Source organism: Nicotiana attenuata, chromosome 2 (genome assembly GCF_001879085.1).
Source record: "Nicotiana attenuata strain UT chromosome 2, NIATTr2, whole genome shotgun sequence".
Lineage (NCBI taxonomy): Eukaryota > Viridiplantae > Streptophyta > Magnoliopsida > Solanales > Solanaceae > Nicotiana > Nicotiana attenuata.
Window position 1 is genome coordinate 8,175,029 of NC_031990.1, and position 17,916 is coordinate 8,192,944.

Here is a 17,916-nt window from a genome sequence, read left to right on the forward strand (position 1 = left end):
GGATTCATCATCGAATAACCTTCCCACGCCGGTAAAAATTGAGATATTGAAATTTTAATTGGAAAAAGTCTTCTCAACTTATATTCGTTTTTCTTTCTTTTGCTCTTCCTCCCACACATAAATTACACTTTCAAGAAAAATTTGTGTGTGTATATATATATATATATATATATATATATATATATAAAGCAAAACACACTCAGATCAGGATAAAAATCTATCGCCGGAAAAAATGATTTCCTTGATATTCCGACGACCACCATTTTATGCTGCCGGTGACCAAAACAAAAAGAAAGAGAATGAAATAACAAAAACTAAATGAGAATAATAAGAAATAAGAAAAAAAGGATAAGAAAAAGAAGAAAGAATAAAAAAAGTACTAAATATACATGTGGCAGCTCGTGTAGTTCACCACTTGCCAAGAGTTTGGTTGTCTAGTTTTAGGACGGTATTTATTTTATTTAAAAAAAGTAGTTTAGGGGGGCTAATAGGATTCCCACAAAGATAAAGTGTGTAGTTGAAAATCCGGATATAGTTCAAAGGGTACTTATGAATTTTCCGGAATATAATTGCAAACTTTATCCTCACTCACAAAATGAAATGGGGTTTCAAATAAAATAATGAAAGTGACAGAAACGTTAGCTAAACGCAGGATAAAAAGTCTAGACAAGTTTTATAATTAGAGCAGCATACTTGATGTCACATATTTTAGTAGGCAAACCACAATAGTCGTGTCGTACTTAATATGTCTAAGAAAAGCATTGACACTATATATATATATATATATATATATATATTTGGACAATTTTAAAAAAGACAAACGGACAAATTAGTTTTCCATGAGAACATATATGTGTATGCGATTTTTTTTTCTTCTGCTTTAACATAGAACAAATTATAAGCAACAAAGACGATACAAGAAAAAGACGTGGCAAAAAATGTTATAATGTAAGGTTCTGGACATACACATATATACTCACAGAACGAAAAGGAAATTCCTCCAAAACTCAGTACTTTAACTCTTGATTTTGACTTTCACTTTTGGAATCCGTCTGGTAGAAGGGATCATAAATGGTTGATAGTTAGACACAACAGTCGCAAGGTACGCAGTAGCATTCACATTATTTAATAAATAAGACGACTGTAAATGCACTTGTATCAAAATGGAAATTATACGTTGACAACTAATGAGAAACTGCTCATCCACATCTTCTCTCACGAAATTAAAGTAGGTAAGAAGGAAATTTACTTGGTATTTATTAAGTATTTCCTCTACCTCAATTATCTTTCGTTTGTCTCAAATTATTTGTTATTTTAGAAGTTCAAGACAAGATAAATTATTTTTTTCTCATTTTACCCTTAGTAGTAATTGTTATTAAAGATGGAGATGCCACATAAATAGAATAAATATTAAATAAAGAGAGATTATATCTTAAGACATAAATAAGGGTAAGATAGTCAAAAACCCATTCTAATTAATGAGACGAGAAGTTTGGTTTATGTTGATTAGGCTAGCTCAGAATGCAGTTCAAGCGAAACTTCAAAGGATTGGGAGGAGAAATAAAAAGGCAAAAGAGATTGTTGATTTGTTTAATGTTATGATCATATTTTTTCTTTTCAGTTATTCCAACCAAACATATTAGTTATGCGCGGATAGTGTAAGAAATATTTACATAATCAGGTCTCTGGAATAGCTATAGTAGCCCTATATAAGAAGTGCTGATTTGTAAGAAAATAACATCTTATAAATGATAAATAATATGTTATAACACGTTAAATTACTACACTAGAGGTGGCAAAATGGTTCAAAGAAAACAGTTAACCACCCATATTATCCACTAAAAAATGGGTTGGATAATGAATTTAAAAACGGATCAAATATGGATAAGAACCATATAATCCATTTAGAAAATGGATAACCAATGAGTAACCAATGGGTCTAACTTTTATATTTGTAAAGCCTCAAATTGGGGGTACCTCAAGTTACGGAGACTAAGAATTCTCCCCAAAGTGATCATATACAAGAAGTCATGGATAATATGGGCAACACATATTATCCGCCGGTTAATCCGTTTTTTGTCCGTATTAAATATGGATCGGGTCGGATAATTGATCCGTTTTTTTCATTACCCGTTTTCGACCCGAACCATATCCGACCCGCCCCGCCCGTTTGCCACTCCTACACTACACTACTAGTGTAGTGTAGAAAGCAATGGCCAGCTCAAACCTAGAGATGACTTCAGACAACAACAACAAACCCAGTAATTCCCCACAAGTCTGGGAGAGTAAGATATACACAACCTTACCCTTATCCTAGAAGGGCAGAGAGGCTGTTTCCGATAGACCCTCGGCTAATGACTTCCAGACAGCAACACAAAAATCTTGAGAGCTCAATTTGGCCAGTGCCCAAAAGTATCGAATATTTGCAGGTAAGTTGGGAAGAAACAGCAATAACTTAGTAGTCCTTCTAGCCTTCTGCTAACTGCTTTAATAAATTATGGTCCATACAATAAATACCCAAAAAGTCATTTTGGACGCAATCACAGCAATGAAGATGACTCACAACTGCATTTTGCCAGAATTAGCCAAAGAGATACCAAAGAGTTTATGTACAGAAATCATTTTTTCACTTTTGCTGATTTCTCAAAGAATGACTTGGAAACAAACCAAAGCAAAAAGGAAAACTTGAAAAATAAACACACTAACAATCCTTTTCTTTTCCTCTAGCTCTATTTGAACTATATGTAAAAGAGTGAGGGAGAGGGAGAGATTATTCAGCAATGCGACATGCAAAAACAACAATGAACACCTCTGGCCTTTGTGCAGAGTAGACAGCAAGAGAGACACTTAGATTCTCAAGCTAATGGATGCTAAATATCCCAGAACAGGGTTAATTGGTGAAAATTTACACGTCTTCAGTAAGCTGCACATTGTATCCATGTTTTATCTCTGCATCAGTGTAAAAGTTGGGTCAAATTCAAGAATAAGATGCATCACAATTTAAATTCAGAAACACAGCTAGACGGGGACAGTAAATGTATACCAATTTCGACAGGAACAGTAAATGTTTAAAGAAATATTATAAACTTTCATGTACAACAATGTGCATTCCAAAAACTTGCTTTGACGACAAGGCTAGAACTCTCATCCAATTAGGTCTTAGTTTGATTAGGTATGTCCAATAAAAGTAAGTTAAACACTTTGTACTCCCTCTATGCCAATTTTTTAGCTGCTCTTTCTTTTTCTTGTCAGTCTCAGAAAGATTGTGACCATTTTATATTCAGGAACTCTTTGATCTTTACATTGTCATTTTCCCTTGCTCTTATAGGCTTTGACATGAATTATTGCGGACCCCACTGGAAAGATACATTTGGTATTCTATGCATATTAAGCTTAAGAGTGGACCACAATTTGGAGACACAGGAAAAAAAGGAAAGTAATCAAATTTTGTTGGGATGGGTGAGAAACAATTAATGCAGAAAGTTAACATACAGAAGCAAAGTTCAAAGGATATACTGAACTCTGTAGATATTGTGACTATGTAAAGTTAAGGATCATCAAATTCATTATATTAATTTTTTTAATCGCCAAATGTAAAGATAAGAGAAACAGAAACGAAACAAAGAAACAAAAAAAAAAGAAACATAAGAAAGAAGGGCAGACATAGTTAACATTCCCCTTTATGTTATGGTTGGACATATGAACCATGGTCTTACAGCTAATTCTGCACTTGCTCAACACGCCCAACTACCAAGAACTCATAGGCAAAATATCGGGATCCCTCAACTAACAGTGACCCCAACGATGCCAATCTTTAAGCATTACTGTTTAAACAATAAAAATGTCTAGACAAGGATCAGCAGGATAACTCATTGGCATTTATATGAAGCTAAGTTTAAAGCTGTAGAAAATAACATGAAGAATCCTGGAAAAAAAATGTTAAACAAACATTTGACACTGCTAGAAAATAAAGATCTATTATTTGTGAATTTCATAGTAAGTGTCCAAGAGAAGTCCTTATTAGATATTTGTTTCGTCATTCTAATCTTTTACTATTTTAAGGAAATCATATACTTGCATCACTGGCTGTTTAATTAAATAATTACTTCATGTCCAGCTTGCTCCCCTCTCTTCAGGAAGTAACCACAATGGATAACACCACTGGTAGTCCAGCATTTAACCGAGTTAAGAAAGTTGCTTATTCATTTCTCACTTTATATATCATTGTTCAAGATTTCAATCACTCCCCGAAAATAGTGGTGGTATGATCATTTATTTGAAGCTATAGAAATGCGTATGATGGATTAAAATTAACCTATTTGAACATATGCATTCTCACAAATCACTATCACGAATGATGATAGTAAAGATGGATAAAAGAACAGCGCTCTACTGCCTTAGCAAAGTCTAGAATGCAGTAATCTGAAACATCTGAGAAATACAAATAAATGATACATGGAAAAATATTTAAAAGGACAGTCATCAAATTTTTTTTTGGGTGAACGAGGGCTGTTATCTGAAAAATCTGGTACTGAACATATTAAATATGATTTCCAGAAAAATCGGGAAACATACATTGACAGTTGCTCTCAACTGTTTAACATCATAGAAAATTATTGTGTTCACCAAAACCTCTCACCAAATGGACTATGTACTCAGAAAGAGTTGGAGGTGGAGTCGTTTGAGGCAAAACGAAGGGTTTGAAAGATCCAACCACTCTACACTGAATACAAGTTTTCTTAATTGTTATGAAATCTATACTGAATACAAGATTAATTAAGCAAGGACGATAAAAATCATAACTTCAGCCAAGTTGACACATACACGGTATAGCTTATATTCTCAAGATGGATAAATCACCAATTCTATAAGCTTAGAGTGATAGGTGCAGTTAAACATTAGAAATTAGGAATCAAATTACCTTTGATTGAAGCCTTTTTGTACTTATCCTTCCTTTCAACCTCATTTTCCCATCCACAAATGTCATCACCAATATCATCCCTCTCCTCATTTCCTATTTCACTTTCACTTGCTGTCTCCCATTCAGAATCATCAGTTTCCTGGCCACACATGTCTCCAGCATCACCCTCACAGTGAACTCCACCATGTTTAATAGCAGCCTCTCTAAACAACCAAGCTGCACGCATCTGCTTTTTTACTAAACGCTCAGCATAATCAGGAACCTTGTTTTGTCTCAAAGACAGATCAGGATCATTTGATTGAGAACACTCATTTATAAACAGAATAGCATCTAGTAAGCTCTCCTTGGCCAAACCAAGCATGTCGTACGCCTGTGCTCTTCTCCAAAGGCTTTTGGCATGACGGTTCACAGGATTATGGAGACACAATGCACGAGTAGCATCACCTATAGCAGCCAAGGGTTGTTGCAACAAAAGATGACACTGAGCGCGATTGCTGTATAGTACCACTCTCTCTTTCTTTGACCTAATTGGGCATAATGCCAATGCTTCTGAGTACTTAGCTGCAGCCCCGGAAATATTTCCTGATGAAAACAGGGAATTTCCTTCTAGTTTTACCACCAGTGCTGCTGCCTGTTTGATATGAAGGTCCTCTTTAGGCATATTTTTCTCCCATTTTAGTCTCTGTTTGGAATTCAGTAGTTCTTCAACTTCTTCTTTTACATGGCTATTGATTTGAGTACGACCTGTCCCTTGTGATTCAATACATTCCTGAAGAACATTGACTATAGAGTCTCCTAGCTTCTTATGATCACCAAGGGATGATATCTCTGCAAGATCCACAAGTGCAGGTACAGTCTTTTCAATCACCTACAGAAAAAATAGTAGATAAGAACTTCGACATTTTTAAAGGTGTCCAGATCTATGGTTAAGATACTGCATGGAATGACTTCTTAAGATTCAGCTTATAGCTATAATATAATATTGTAAATTGCTATCAAAGAGAAAATAGGAGAAAGCTGGGGACCATCTCATCCTATGGGCACCTCTTGACTATGAAACCATAGAGAGATCACGTCTAAAGGCTTCCATTTCTATTCAATTGATACCACATCCGATTTGATTTAACTCATAGATCCAGTTGCTAAGGAAAGGCCAGTCTGCAGACTGGAGTTAAATTCCTTGAAAAACTCCTAGTCTTCCTTATTACTTTTACTTTTTTTTTTTTGATGAAGTAAGATAATATCATTGAAAGGGCATCAGGAAGATGCCGAATTACAACTCCTTGTTACTTTTAATTTTTGTATTTACGCTTTCTTTAATATATGTAAATAACAACAACAAATCCAGTGTAATCCCACAAGTGGAATCTGGGGAGGGTAGTGTTTACGCAGACCTTACCCCCTACCTTTAAGATAGGGCAGAGAGGCTGTTTCTGGTAGACCCTCGGCTTAGGGAACAAAAACTAAAATTCTAATATGTAAACAATAACAACAGCAACAACATACATACCCAGTATTATCCCACACCGTGGGGTCTGGGGAGGGTAACGTATACGCAGACCTTACCCCTACCTTGTGAGGATAGAGAGGTTGTTTCCAATAGACCCTCGGCTCAGGAAAGCATGAGCACCACATTAATGAAAAATATAGACAAGAAGGGACAGTACCAAAAAGCCATATAAAAGCGAATAAAAACAACAAGATAGTAAGGTGATCAACAATGAAAGAAAATAACGGTTAGTCATAAAAACCTATTACCAATAGAAAGCGAGATTGCGTGCCAATACTACTGTTATGACTCTAGACTACCTATTCTACTACCCTAATCCTCGACCTCCATACCTTCCTATCAAGGGTCATCTCCTCGGTCAGCTGAAGCTGCGCCATGTTTTGCCTAATCATCTTTCCCCACCTCTTCTTTGGCATACCTCTACCTCACCGTAGGCCCTCCAATGTCAACCTCTCACACCTCCTCATCGGAGCGTCTGTGCTCCTCCTCCTCACATGACCAAACCACCTAAGCCGCGCATCCCGCATCTTGTCCTCAATAGGGGCCACACCCACATTGTCGCGAATAACCTCATTTCTGATCCTATCTAACCTGGTGTGCCGGCACATCCATCCCTGCTACCTTCATCTTCTGGACATGAGCGATCTTGACTGGCTAACTCTCAGCCCTATACAACATCGTTGACCTGACCACCACTCTGTAGAACTTATCTTTAAATTTCGGTGACACCTTCTTGTCACACAAAACACCGAAAGCGAGTCTCCATTTCATCCATCCCGCCCAAATATGATGTGTGACATCTTCATCAATCTCCTCATCCCCTTGAATAATAGACCCAAGGTACTTAAAACTTCCTCTCCTAGGGATGACCTGTGAGTCCAGCCTCACCCCCCCTTCCCCTCCTTGAGTCTCGCCACTGAACTTACACTCTTGGTCCTGCTTAACTTGAAACCTTTAGATTCCAGGGTCTGCCTCTATACCTCTAATTGCGCGTTCACATCGTCTCGCGTCTCGTCAATCAATACAATATCATCTACAAATAGCATGCACCACGGCACATCCCCTTGGATGTGGCACGTCAGTACGTCCATCGCCAGAGCAAACAAAAAAGGGCTAAGTGTCGGCCCCTGATGCAACCCCATCATAACCGGAAAATGGTCCGAGTCCCCACCCACCGTCCTCACTCGGGTCTTTGCTCCATCAAACATGTCTTTAATCAACCTAACATAGGCAACAGGTACACCTCTAGCCTCCAAACATCTCCACAAAACCTCACTCGTATTGTGCGCCTTTTCTAAGTCGATGAACACCATATGCAAGTCATTATTTCTCTCCCTTTACTGCTCCATCAATCTCCTAACAAGGTGGATGGCTTCTGTAGTCGAACGCCCCAGCATAGACCCGAACTGGTTCTCGGAAATAGACACACTCCTCCTCACCTGTAGCTCTACCACTCTCTCCCAGACTTCCATAGTATGGCTAAGCAGCTTGATATCCCGACAGTAATTTGCAATTTTGGATATCACCCTTGTTCTTGTAAACAGGAACCATCGTGCTCCACCTCCATTCTTCGGGCATCTTCTTCGTTCTAAAAATGACATTAAATAACCTAGTGACCCACTCCAAGCCTGCCTTGCCCGCACTCTTCCAAAACTCCACCGGGATTTCATCCAGCCTGGTCGTTTTGCCCCTGCTCATCTTAAGCATAGCCCCCTCAGCTTCATCAACTCTAATCCGCCTACAATACCCAAAGTCACAACGACTCCCGGAGAGCTCCAAATCACCCAGTACAATGCTCGTGTCCCCCTCCCCATTTAAGAGACTATGGAAGTAGGTCTGTCATCTCCGACGGATAAGCCCCCCATCCAACAAAACTCTACCTTCTTCGTCCTTGATGCACTTCACTTGGTCCAAGTCACGCGCCTTGGCTAACCTGAACAACCTCTTATCCCCACCTCGGTCCTCGAGTTCCTCAACGTCTAATATATGTAAACAAAAACTAAAATTCTAATAAAAGGAGAACTTTACATGTTAATGGATCATAGCAGTACAATACCGAACCTGAAGGGTAGAGATGTAAGTGGCTGCAGTAGTTTATAATGATACTAATATTAGGAGCGATACGAATAGCAGAACTATCAAGAGACACCAGAAATTCTTGAACTCTGAGCAATCAAAAGTGTACATTGTTGAAACAAAGTACAGGTCAATAGTATGCATGGACATGTCTGTTCTTTATGACGTTTTCATCTTCCTCGAGTTGCACTCTATTCAGAGTGTAAGTCATAACACTGACATGGCCTCTCTAAAATATATTTGATAAGTCAAATTTATATCATTGATAAGACAAGGGGTCTCAAAAGTATTTATAGCATGAGGACTTTGCTAGCAACTATTAACCATATAGTCTACTCAAAGTAATTAGTCCTAAGTTCGAGAAGTGTCTTGAATCTGTCAAATATGTTAAGCCTTTTCTTCTCGGTCAAAATATAAATTTGATAAAGGACATGTACGAAGGTGCCATCATTAGCGTGAGAATAGTAGACAGAGATACAATGGCATTTCCCATTACCATGGGTTTACTCGATGGATCGACATTGAGCCTATACTAGTTTATCCTAGTTATTGATGAGCTAACCAACACAATACAAGATTAGGTTCCATGGTGTATGATATTTGCTGACATTATTGTACAAAGGTGTCAACCAAAAGCTTGGGCTACGGAGAAGCACTAAAGAGTTTAGGATAAGCAGAAGTAAAATTGAATATGAGCACTACAAGTTAATGAGCATGAGAAGAGTGAAACTGAGGTGAAATTAGACGTGATTGTGGTGCCTAAATGCAAATAATTCAGATATTTAGGCTCATTGTTCCAGGAGAATGAAATGATAGATAAGAATGTTACACATAGAATCAAAATCGAATGGCTGAAACATAAAAGTGATATCGAGGTGTTATGCGATATGGAGATGCCTACCATAGTGAAAAATAAGTTATATAGGATAGTTATAAGACCAACAATGTTACATGGGAATAAATTTTGGGCCGCTAAAGTTAAACACATCCATAAAATGAGAGTTGCAAAGATGTGGATGCTAAGATAAATGTACGGTCATACAAGACTAAAAAAGATTAAGAATTAACATTTGCCAGAAGGTGCAAGTAGCACACATGGAGGATAAAATGAGAAATCTATTAAGATGATTTGGCCATGTCTTGCATCGACCTCCCGATGCACCGGCCTATAAGTGCGAAACTATGGTGAGTGAACATGTTAAAACGGACGAGGTAGACCTAAAATCACATGAAAGGAAGTTGTCTACAAAGACATATGCTTTCCTTGAATCCATGCAACTTTAGCTTAGGATAGGGCACAATAGAAGTAAAATATCTATATAGACGATACTAGTTTAGTTAGAAATATGTTTTAAACATGTTAGTACATTTACTTTAGATCTTATGCTTTTTAGGAGTCTTTAGGTCCTATTAGAAATTCTTATGCCAATAGAAATATAAAGAACTCCAAGTACTTCTTATTTTATTTTGTGCCTTAGATGAATCTAAATGGAGAAACATGGTCAATGAGGATCCATATAGCCGACCCCAACTTGTTAAGGACTGAGGCTTAGTAGTTGTTGTATTCTCTTCTCAAGTCAAAGTAGCTACAATATTCATTTCTCGCTTAATAAAACTAGAAGACGAGAAAGACTTTCATAAAGCACAATGAGAAAGACTGAGAGTGTGTCCAATACCTAATGTATAATGGTGCAAGTAAATTAATATAATTATTCTTCTTAATTCTCATTGTGCAAGTAGATTTTTGCTATCTGTTGCAAAAGGTCTTAAGCATGTTACTCCAGAGGATAAACTAATATAATTCCATCACATTGTGTCATTTCACCTCTAAAACAGATTCCCCGATTCTACCTGAAAATAGGTGTTGGGCAAAACAAAACCTTCTTAATGATTCACAAGAATGCTTTCAGCCATAATTGTATGGCTCTGCTGATTTGGTACATCTCAACAACAACAAGAAAGAGTTGTCTTTGTTAACAAGAGAAGAAGAAGAACAACAACAACAACAAAAACGACAATAACAACAACAATAACCCAATAAAATCCCACAGGTGAGGGGTCTGGGGAGGGTAGTGTGTACGCAGACCTTACCCCTACCCCTATGGAGTAGAGAGGTTGTATCCGGTAGACCCTCGGTTCAAGAAAACGAAAAAGACGAAAAGAGACAACAAAAATAACTTCTTGTTAAAAAATTCTCCATCCAAATGCAGAAGTAGATCAACCAAACAAGATGCTCATTTTAACCTTTTTGACAAAGCAAAGCCAAACACCTTCAAGACAGATTGGCACCAAAGCTAGTAACAATAGTGCAAATCAGGCTCAATAGGATAGGAAAAAGAAATTCTTGTGCAAATCAGGCTCAATAGGATAGGAAAAAGAAATTCTTGCAAGTAAACATGACTAACGTCCTCACACGACAGTTTTGCTTTATGTCCGTCCTAGTACATGAACATAAACTGTCATCCATAGCACATGCACAAGCTGGTGTTGGGGAGAAGAAACTGGGGGCTGGTGGTGTTGGTAGTTGACAAAGCTTTCCAATTGTTCATGTGATTGAGAGGGTATACATCACACTTCAGAACTCAGGTTCTCAAAGGCAGAAATTCTCAAGAGTATATGCAAAGCATGAAACATAAGTGTGTTGTTGAAAGCATGTGCACTCTTCTATTTACTGATTGATTCTTTTCTTCATTTCTATTTCTTTTTAATTTTTACTAATACCATCTCATTAGATATTACACCTTTCAGGTGTTACATGTTTATCTTCAATACTTATTCTAGTATTAATAGACGTTTTTTGAATACTTATTCTAATATTCATAGACTTCATCAAATGGAGCTGAATATCCCAAGCTAAGTAGCAGAATACTAGAAAGTATTCCAAACCTGTTCTGTGGGAGTTTCATTTTTTCTTTTATGGACAAGTACAACGGAACATTACTTTTAAGACAGAAGGTTTCTTATGAGGGTGATTGCTTATGCCCATACCAATAGCATACTTTAAAGTTTACACAGATTTCCCATAACTATAACACTCATCTTTTGTTTCCTTCTCTCTACAAATTATGGACTTACACGTACATGCTCCCAAATACGAATTCTTGCACATTCTGAATGACCCAACCTCTTTGAATTAGAGTTGTATGAACAAAATTGACTTTAAAGATCAGTTAAACATCTACGATGAGATACTATATTGTGAACTAAGAAAAGAGGCACCCAATGAGTGAAGTGTATGCCTATTTTTGACTAACAAGTTCTGGAGGCGAACATGCAACAAAGGAAAAGGAATGGAGCACCTCCACATTTAATGGATGAACTTATGTGATCAAAGTTAAGCTCCAAGAAGTAAAAGAGAAAATAAATTCATTTGCCAAAGCTGCGATGGTTCGGACATGTGAAAAGGAGGGGTGCAGATGCCCCGGTGAGGTGTGAGAGGTTGGCATTAATGGGTCCGAAGAGAGGTAGGCAGGATATGACGCAGTTTTAACCTACTGAGGACATGACCCTTGATAGCAGGGTGTGGAGGTCGGAAATTAGGATAGGAGATTAGTGGGTAGTCGAGCGTCTTTCTATGTTGTACCAGTAGGTAGTAGTATTAGTCTTATACTCTCGTATTCTTAGAGTTCTATTGTTACCTGTTGTTTCCTTCTCTTCAATTAGCTTATTATCTTGTTGATATGTTACTGCTTGTTAATTTCTGCCCCTTTTTTTCATTTTCCTTGAGCCGAGGGTCTTCGGAAACAGACTCTCTATATTCACAAAGTAGGGGTAAGATCTGCGTACACAGTACCATCCCCAGACCCCACTTGTGAGATTACACTGGGTATGTTGTTGTTGTTGTAATTAACATAGAACTTCCCTGTTCCACCACCTGATTCAATTGAACCTAAAACCAAACTACTGAATAAAGTATTCCTGCCACATTAGTACCCTATTCCACCACCTGATTCTATTGAACCTAATACCAATACCGAATAAAATATTCCAGCTTTTAGCTTCAGCAGAATAGTTTTAAAGCACATTATTACCTTATGACAGGTACTTGGATCCTGGAGCAACCACAAAAGACAGTCAATTGCCATATACTGCCAGTCATCTGATGAGCGAGCTATATTGCACAATGCCTCTATAATACCAGGACATGCAGCAACAGGCCCTCGACCAAGCTTGTGATGACAAATTGTCCTCAATAAACCAATTCCAGCAGGGGAATTTTCATTAACAAGTCCACCCCACATTCCTGGAAGCTTTGCTAGAAATTCCGGCTTGCATATAGTAGGAAGAAATTCAGATTTGAAAGCAAAGCAATTAATAAGCTGAAGGGACCAACACTGTAGCTGACTGGCCCATTCTTCTGCTTTTCTGGACTCCATTTCAACTCCACCCATGCCGCGCGTAAGAAGGTCACAATGATAACTAAGTCTTCTATCAACATACTGGTAAAAATGGGAGTAAACAATTTCAAGTGAACTCATCGCGAGTTGGATGGAGAGCTCTAGAATCTCACCGTGACTTGCAACAGTTGGAAAGGTGCTGGCATAGGTAGCTAAATGTCCTAACGCTCTCACTGCAACTCTCTGTTCCACCCAAGTTAGCCTACCTCTTAAAAGTTCAACTAAAGGAGGGATGACTCCAGCACGCACAGCTCTTTCAGCAAACTCTTCCATATTCATGGTGTACGATCCAATTATATGTGCCGCATAATAAGGAATATATATATTTTGGTCATGTGAAAGCCAGCGGCGGTTCTTTAAACCCTTCCAAATAAGTGCTGACATGCATTCAAATATCCCCAATTCAATAAACTCCGGATCATTAGGATGCGCCATGGCTGTATTCCATAGGCCACTAATGGGAAGAACTTGACCATCATCATCCTGTGAGGGAAGTTCTCGAAAGAACTTCAATATACTTGCTCGGCGCTTGCTTGGGTTTGCTTCCTTCATAACACAGAAGAAGCATCCAGGATACGGACAGTCAGCAGAAGCTTTATCCATGCTCATTCGACCGAAAGAGCCAGAATTCACTTTTTGATCCACCTTTTATAGGCAACGGTACCTGCAAAGATATGTTGGATTGCATTTGTAAGTTCTGAAATGCATTTTGCACCATAAACCACAGGAACAGTAAGAGTCAACAAATGTGCATAACATAAGAACTTCGATACTCTTCATTAGTCACCGGCAACACGTCAAGTTAGAGCCTTTGCACCAAAAGAAAATATATTTTTATACATTTATTTAATGACCGAGAAATCCATCTGGAGCTGACCCTTTGGGCCAACCGCAGCTTTCGAAACTCGGGGATGATGGGCCTGCCCTCTACCCTTCTCCACTTAAATACTAGAGTTAGTTTGCTAGGCACAGGGCTCGAACCTATGACCTAAGACACAAGTCCTCAACCTTTGCCAATAAACTCGTGAATTTGGTGCTTCATCACCCCTCCTGCCACATTTGCTTAGGGCAACAGTAGATCCACATATGATAGGGCATTAGTCCAAACTAACTAAATGAGAAGTAAATTGACCTACCACATCACTAATGGAGCTATCAAAATATTAGGGAGCTAGAAATGTGGAAATTAAACTTAAAAAACCCAGTGTATTTTCACATTTACCATTTCTTAGACAAGTTCCACAATCAAGTCCACTCCTTCGTCCACCGTTCAATTACAAATTATACCAAAATTAAAGTAAAAATATCAAAAAGAAAAACTTTTAAAGAACCCAGTTCCACTTGTACCTTGATGCATTAATCACTACAAGCAGAGTGAGCAGTCCATTTAAAGGAGAAAAGAAAAAGACAAAATGCATAAAAGCCCTATTCCAAAATGCAAATGAGTCACCAGAAAACAGACAAAACCACTGATTAATGCCTAAAGTTGGAATCTTGCAAAATCAAATAGATCTAAACAACAATTAAAACAAATCAAGAACAAGTTACGTTTAGCAGAAGCTAGAAAGAAAATTTGAACCTCATATAATTGTAGACAAATTGAGATTTAAAAACAAGCAATAAGAACAAGAAAACAAACCAACCTGTCTTGTGTGTATGTACGCAGTAAATAAAAACCAAAAGCAAAGAGAAGATGTGAGAAGGGAGCAGAACTTGGGGATATGAAAAAGAGTGGAGGAAGGAGTAGCTCTCGGACGAAAAGATTGTGCTTTTTTTGGAGAAATTTTGGACAGTCAAATTTTAAGACCGGTTTTTGAGTAAATTTCTCTTTTCTATTTTTATATATATGCAGAAAATATAGCTGCAGATTACGAAATTAATTCCAGTGGATTTCTTTTTCTTTATGTGGAACAGACGCGTTTTCAGTCGCACTTATCTCACGCGCTAGTCGCTACCCCAGTGTTTGGCTTTGTTGGTGGTCTTCTCTTGGAATCTTGGATTTGAAAAACTTTTATAAACCAAATAAATGTAAATCAAAAAATAGACTTAGTTTTCCTGAAATCAAATGAAATGTCCTTAAAAACAAAATATATGAGAAAATTAGTTCTTAATAAAAACTAAAACGTGACTTTTATAAATACTTATTTCTATAACTAATTGAATACAATATATTCTTGAATTATTTCTCTAATTTTTTTCAAGAATAACATATTCTTTAGATTACCACCTAATCGACTATAAGAAAGTTATTTACCAAAAAAAAAAAAAAGACTATAAGAAAGTGAAGACACAAATGATATAAAAAATATAAGTTATCTTTATTTTTTTCAATGAATTGATTATTGTTAAATTTGATTGTAAAGAAGACTTAGGCCTCGTTTGTTTTTTTTTTAAGATTAAAACGTTTGAATTTGAATACACATCTGAATATCAAGATGTGTATTAAGATTAAGACATTTGAATCTGAATATACAACTGAATATTAAGATATGTATTAAGTTCTGAATATTGACTGATTAAGATTGTTTGTTTTTAACATCTGAATGTATAAAATTTATCTTTATTTGAAAATTAGTAAACATAAAATTTAAATAAAATACTAATTAATATAATATTATATTAGTAAACTATATATTTTTTTTAAAACATGACATTTAGTGGCGGTGATGGCTAATGGTGGTGCTTGTGAATGCCGACTAGAAGTGGTGATTGGTGGTGGTTTTGGTTTTGGTTTATGGTGGTGGTTCTGGATAATAGCTAGCTGTGATTGACAGTGATGGCAATTATGGTTGAGGATGGTGGTGGTGGGTAGTGATAGTTAATAATGGTGGGTGGTGGTGGTGATGGTAGTTGTGATTGAAGAAGATGATGGTAGGTGCTGGTAATTTATAACGGTGGGCAGTGCCGGCTTTGGTTCTTGATGGTGATGGGGCGACTAATTGTGGTAATTGAGGTGGATAAGTGTGTGGTTGTGGTTGAGAAATGGTGGTAGTGGTGGTGGTTGAGTATGGTGGTGGTGGTAGGTGGCATGGTGGTAATTGATAATGGTAGGCGGTGGCGGCAGTTAATAATGAACGTGGATGATAGCATTTAATGAAATTAAGTCTTTGTTATATATCTTAATCATTCAGACCTATTCAGACCCATTAAGTGGTTGTGAAATAAAAAAATAAACACACTTAATGATTAAGATTCAAACTTCAAAAATAAACGCACTTAATGCTGAAATCTGAATGATTAAGATTCAGGCCTTCATTAAGTGCATCTTCTATATGGGAAGAAGTAGTGGTGTACCTCATTAAACCAAGTATTTAATGTTTAAAAATATAATAACTGAAAATTGATCTGATATGTCACGACCCAATTCCACCTATAGGCTGTGATGGCGCCCAACGCTACCGCTAGGCAAGCCAACAGTGAACTCACTCTGTTATCTTTTCTTTTAAAATTTTGAAATAGTTGGTTTTTAATTATTCTGAATTCAAGAAGTGAAAAAGGTAGTAAAATGAGAAAGCAAACAATTTTAAAAGCAATGGGATGAAGTAATTACTAAAAAACCAACATGCGTCTACTAGCATAAATCTCCAAAATCTGGTGTCACAAGTGTATGAGCTACTAGTAGAATATACAAAAGAATACTACACTACTATCTGAAATGAAATAGATAAAAAAAATAAAGCAAAAGAAAGACTTTGGCTGCTGCAGAACGGGCTCGGAAGGCAGCTCACTGCTAAGTCTCGTAGTAATCAAGGATGCGCGCCGGTCTGATATCCAGATGCACCTGCCTCAGATCTTGCACGATTAGTGCAGAAGTGTAGCGTGAGTACATAAACAACATGTAACCAATAAGTATCCAGTCTAACCTCGAAGAAGTAGTGACGAGGACACTTACTATGGGCTAACAATAAAATAATAGAATTATAACTAAGACTATATAAGTACAACTGAAAATGCAATAACAAGAATAATGAACAATTCTTTCACTAATAGTAAGTCCCAATTAATTATCATCATTTAACGAATTAATCTCTCAAGCCAATGAAACAATATCAATTATAGTCTTCAAAAATTATTACGCACAATTATATCGAGGCCGTATGGCCCGATCCAACATACAAATATAAATTGTGCACTACCGAGGGTAGAATGGCACGAACCATAGATGCATCTATTCTATTACCGAGGCGTTCGGCCCGTTCCACAAGAAGAGAAAATACTTTATAAATAACTGATTCAAAGATTAGTAAGAGGCTAATATTCAAGGAAAAATAAATTCTCATTAACGGTCAAGTAACCCATCTAAAACTCAAGTAAATGAAATTCGACCTTTTAAAATTCCTTTATCAAATTTCGATATGACTTGTGCATTTAAATTAGCAAGTAGGGTGCAAATATCGCAAGTATCACATGATTTGGGTCCTAAACTACCCGAACATAAGCATAATTAGTAGCTACGTATGGAAACTCGTCACCTCGTGTGCACGTAGCCCCACAAATAGGAGTACATATTAAATTAATTCACCTATGGGGTTAATTCTCTCTTACAAGGTTAGAAAAGAGACTTACCTCATCTCAAAGCTTACTTTTCGGTCCACAATTATGCTTTAAACCCTCAATTCGGTGCCAAACGACTCAAAACTAGTCAAATGTTATATAAAAAAGTCAATACATGTTCAAAAGTTCATATCCTAACTATTAAAGTGATTAGCCAACCCCAATTGAAGAATTCCCTAAAATTCAACCCAAGCCCACGTGCCTGGATTCCGGAAATTTTCGAAGAAAGTTGTTACCCATAACCTCATGAACTCAACTATATGATTTTCACTAAACTCTACAATCATTTTCGTGGTTAAATCTCATTTTTACCAAAAATTCTAGGTTTTCATCTAAACCCATAATTTTCACTAATTTACATGTTAAAATCTATCCATGAACCATGTATTTAACCCACATTAGATAGAAATTACTTACCTCAATTAACTAGTGAAAAATCTCTCTAACCAACTCCAAAA

General features: G+C 37.0%; 1 protein-coding gene across 1 annotated transcript; it reads right to left on the minus strand.

The window, feature by feature from the left end:
- On the minus strand, nt 2,487-14,729 carry LOC109243934. The gene is made up of 4 exons (XM_019410951.1): nt 14,548-14,729; nt 12,539-13,568; nt 4,922-5,789; nt 2,487-2,949 (listed from the first exon to the last, which is right to left on the minus strand). Exons 2-4 carry the CDS (start codon nt 13,511-13,513, stop codon nt 2,906-2,908), a joined length of 1,887 nt encoding a protein of 628 aa, XP_019266496.1. The 5' UTR covers nt 13,514-13,568; nt 14,548-14,729; the 3' UTR covers nt 2,487-2,905.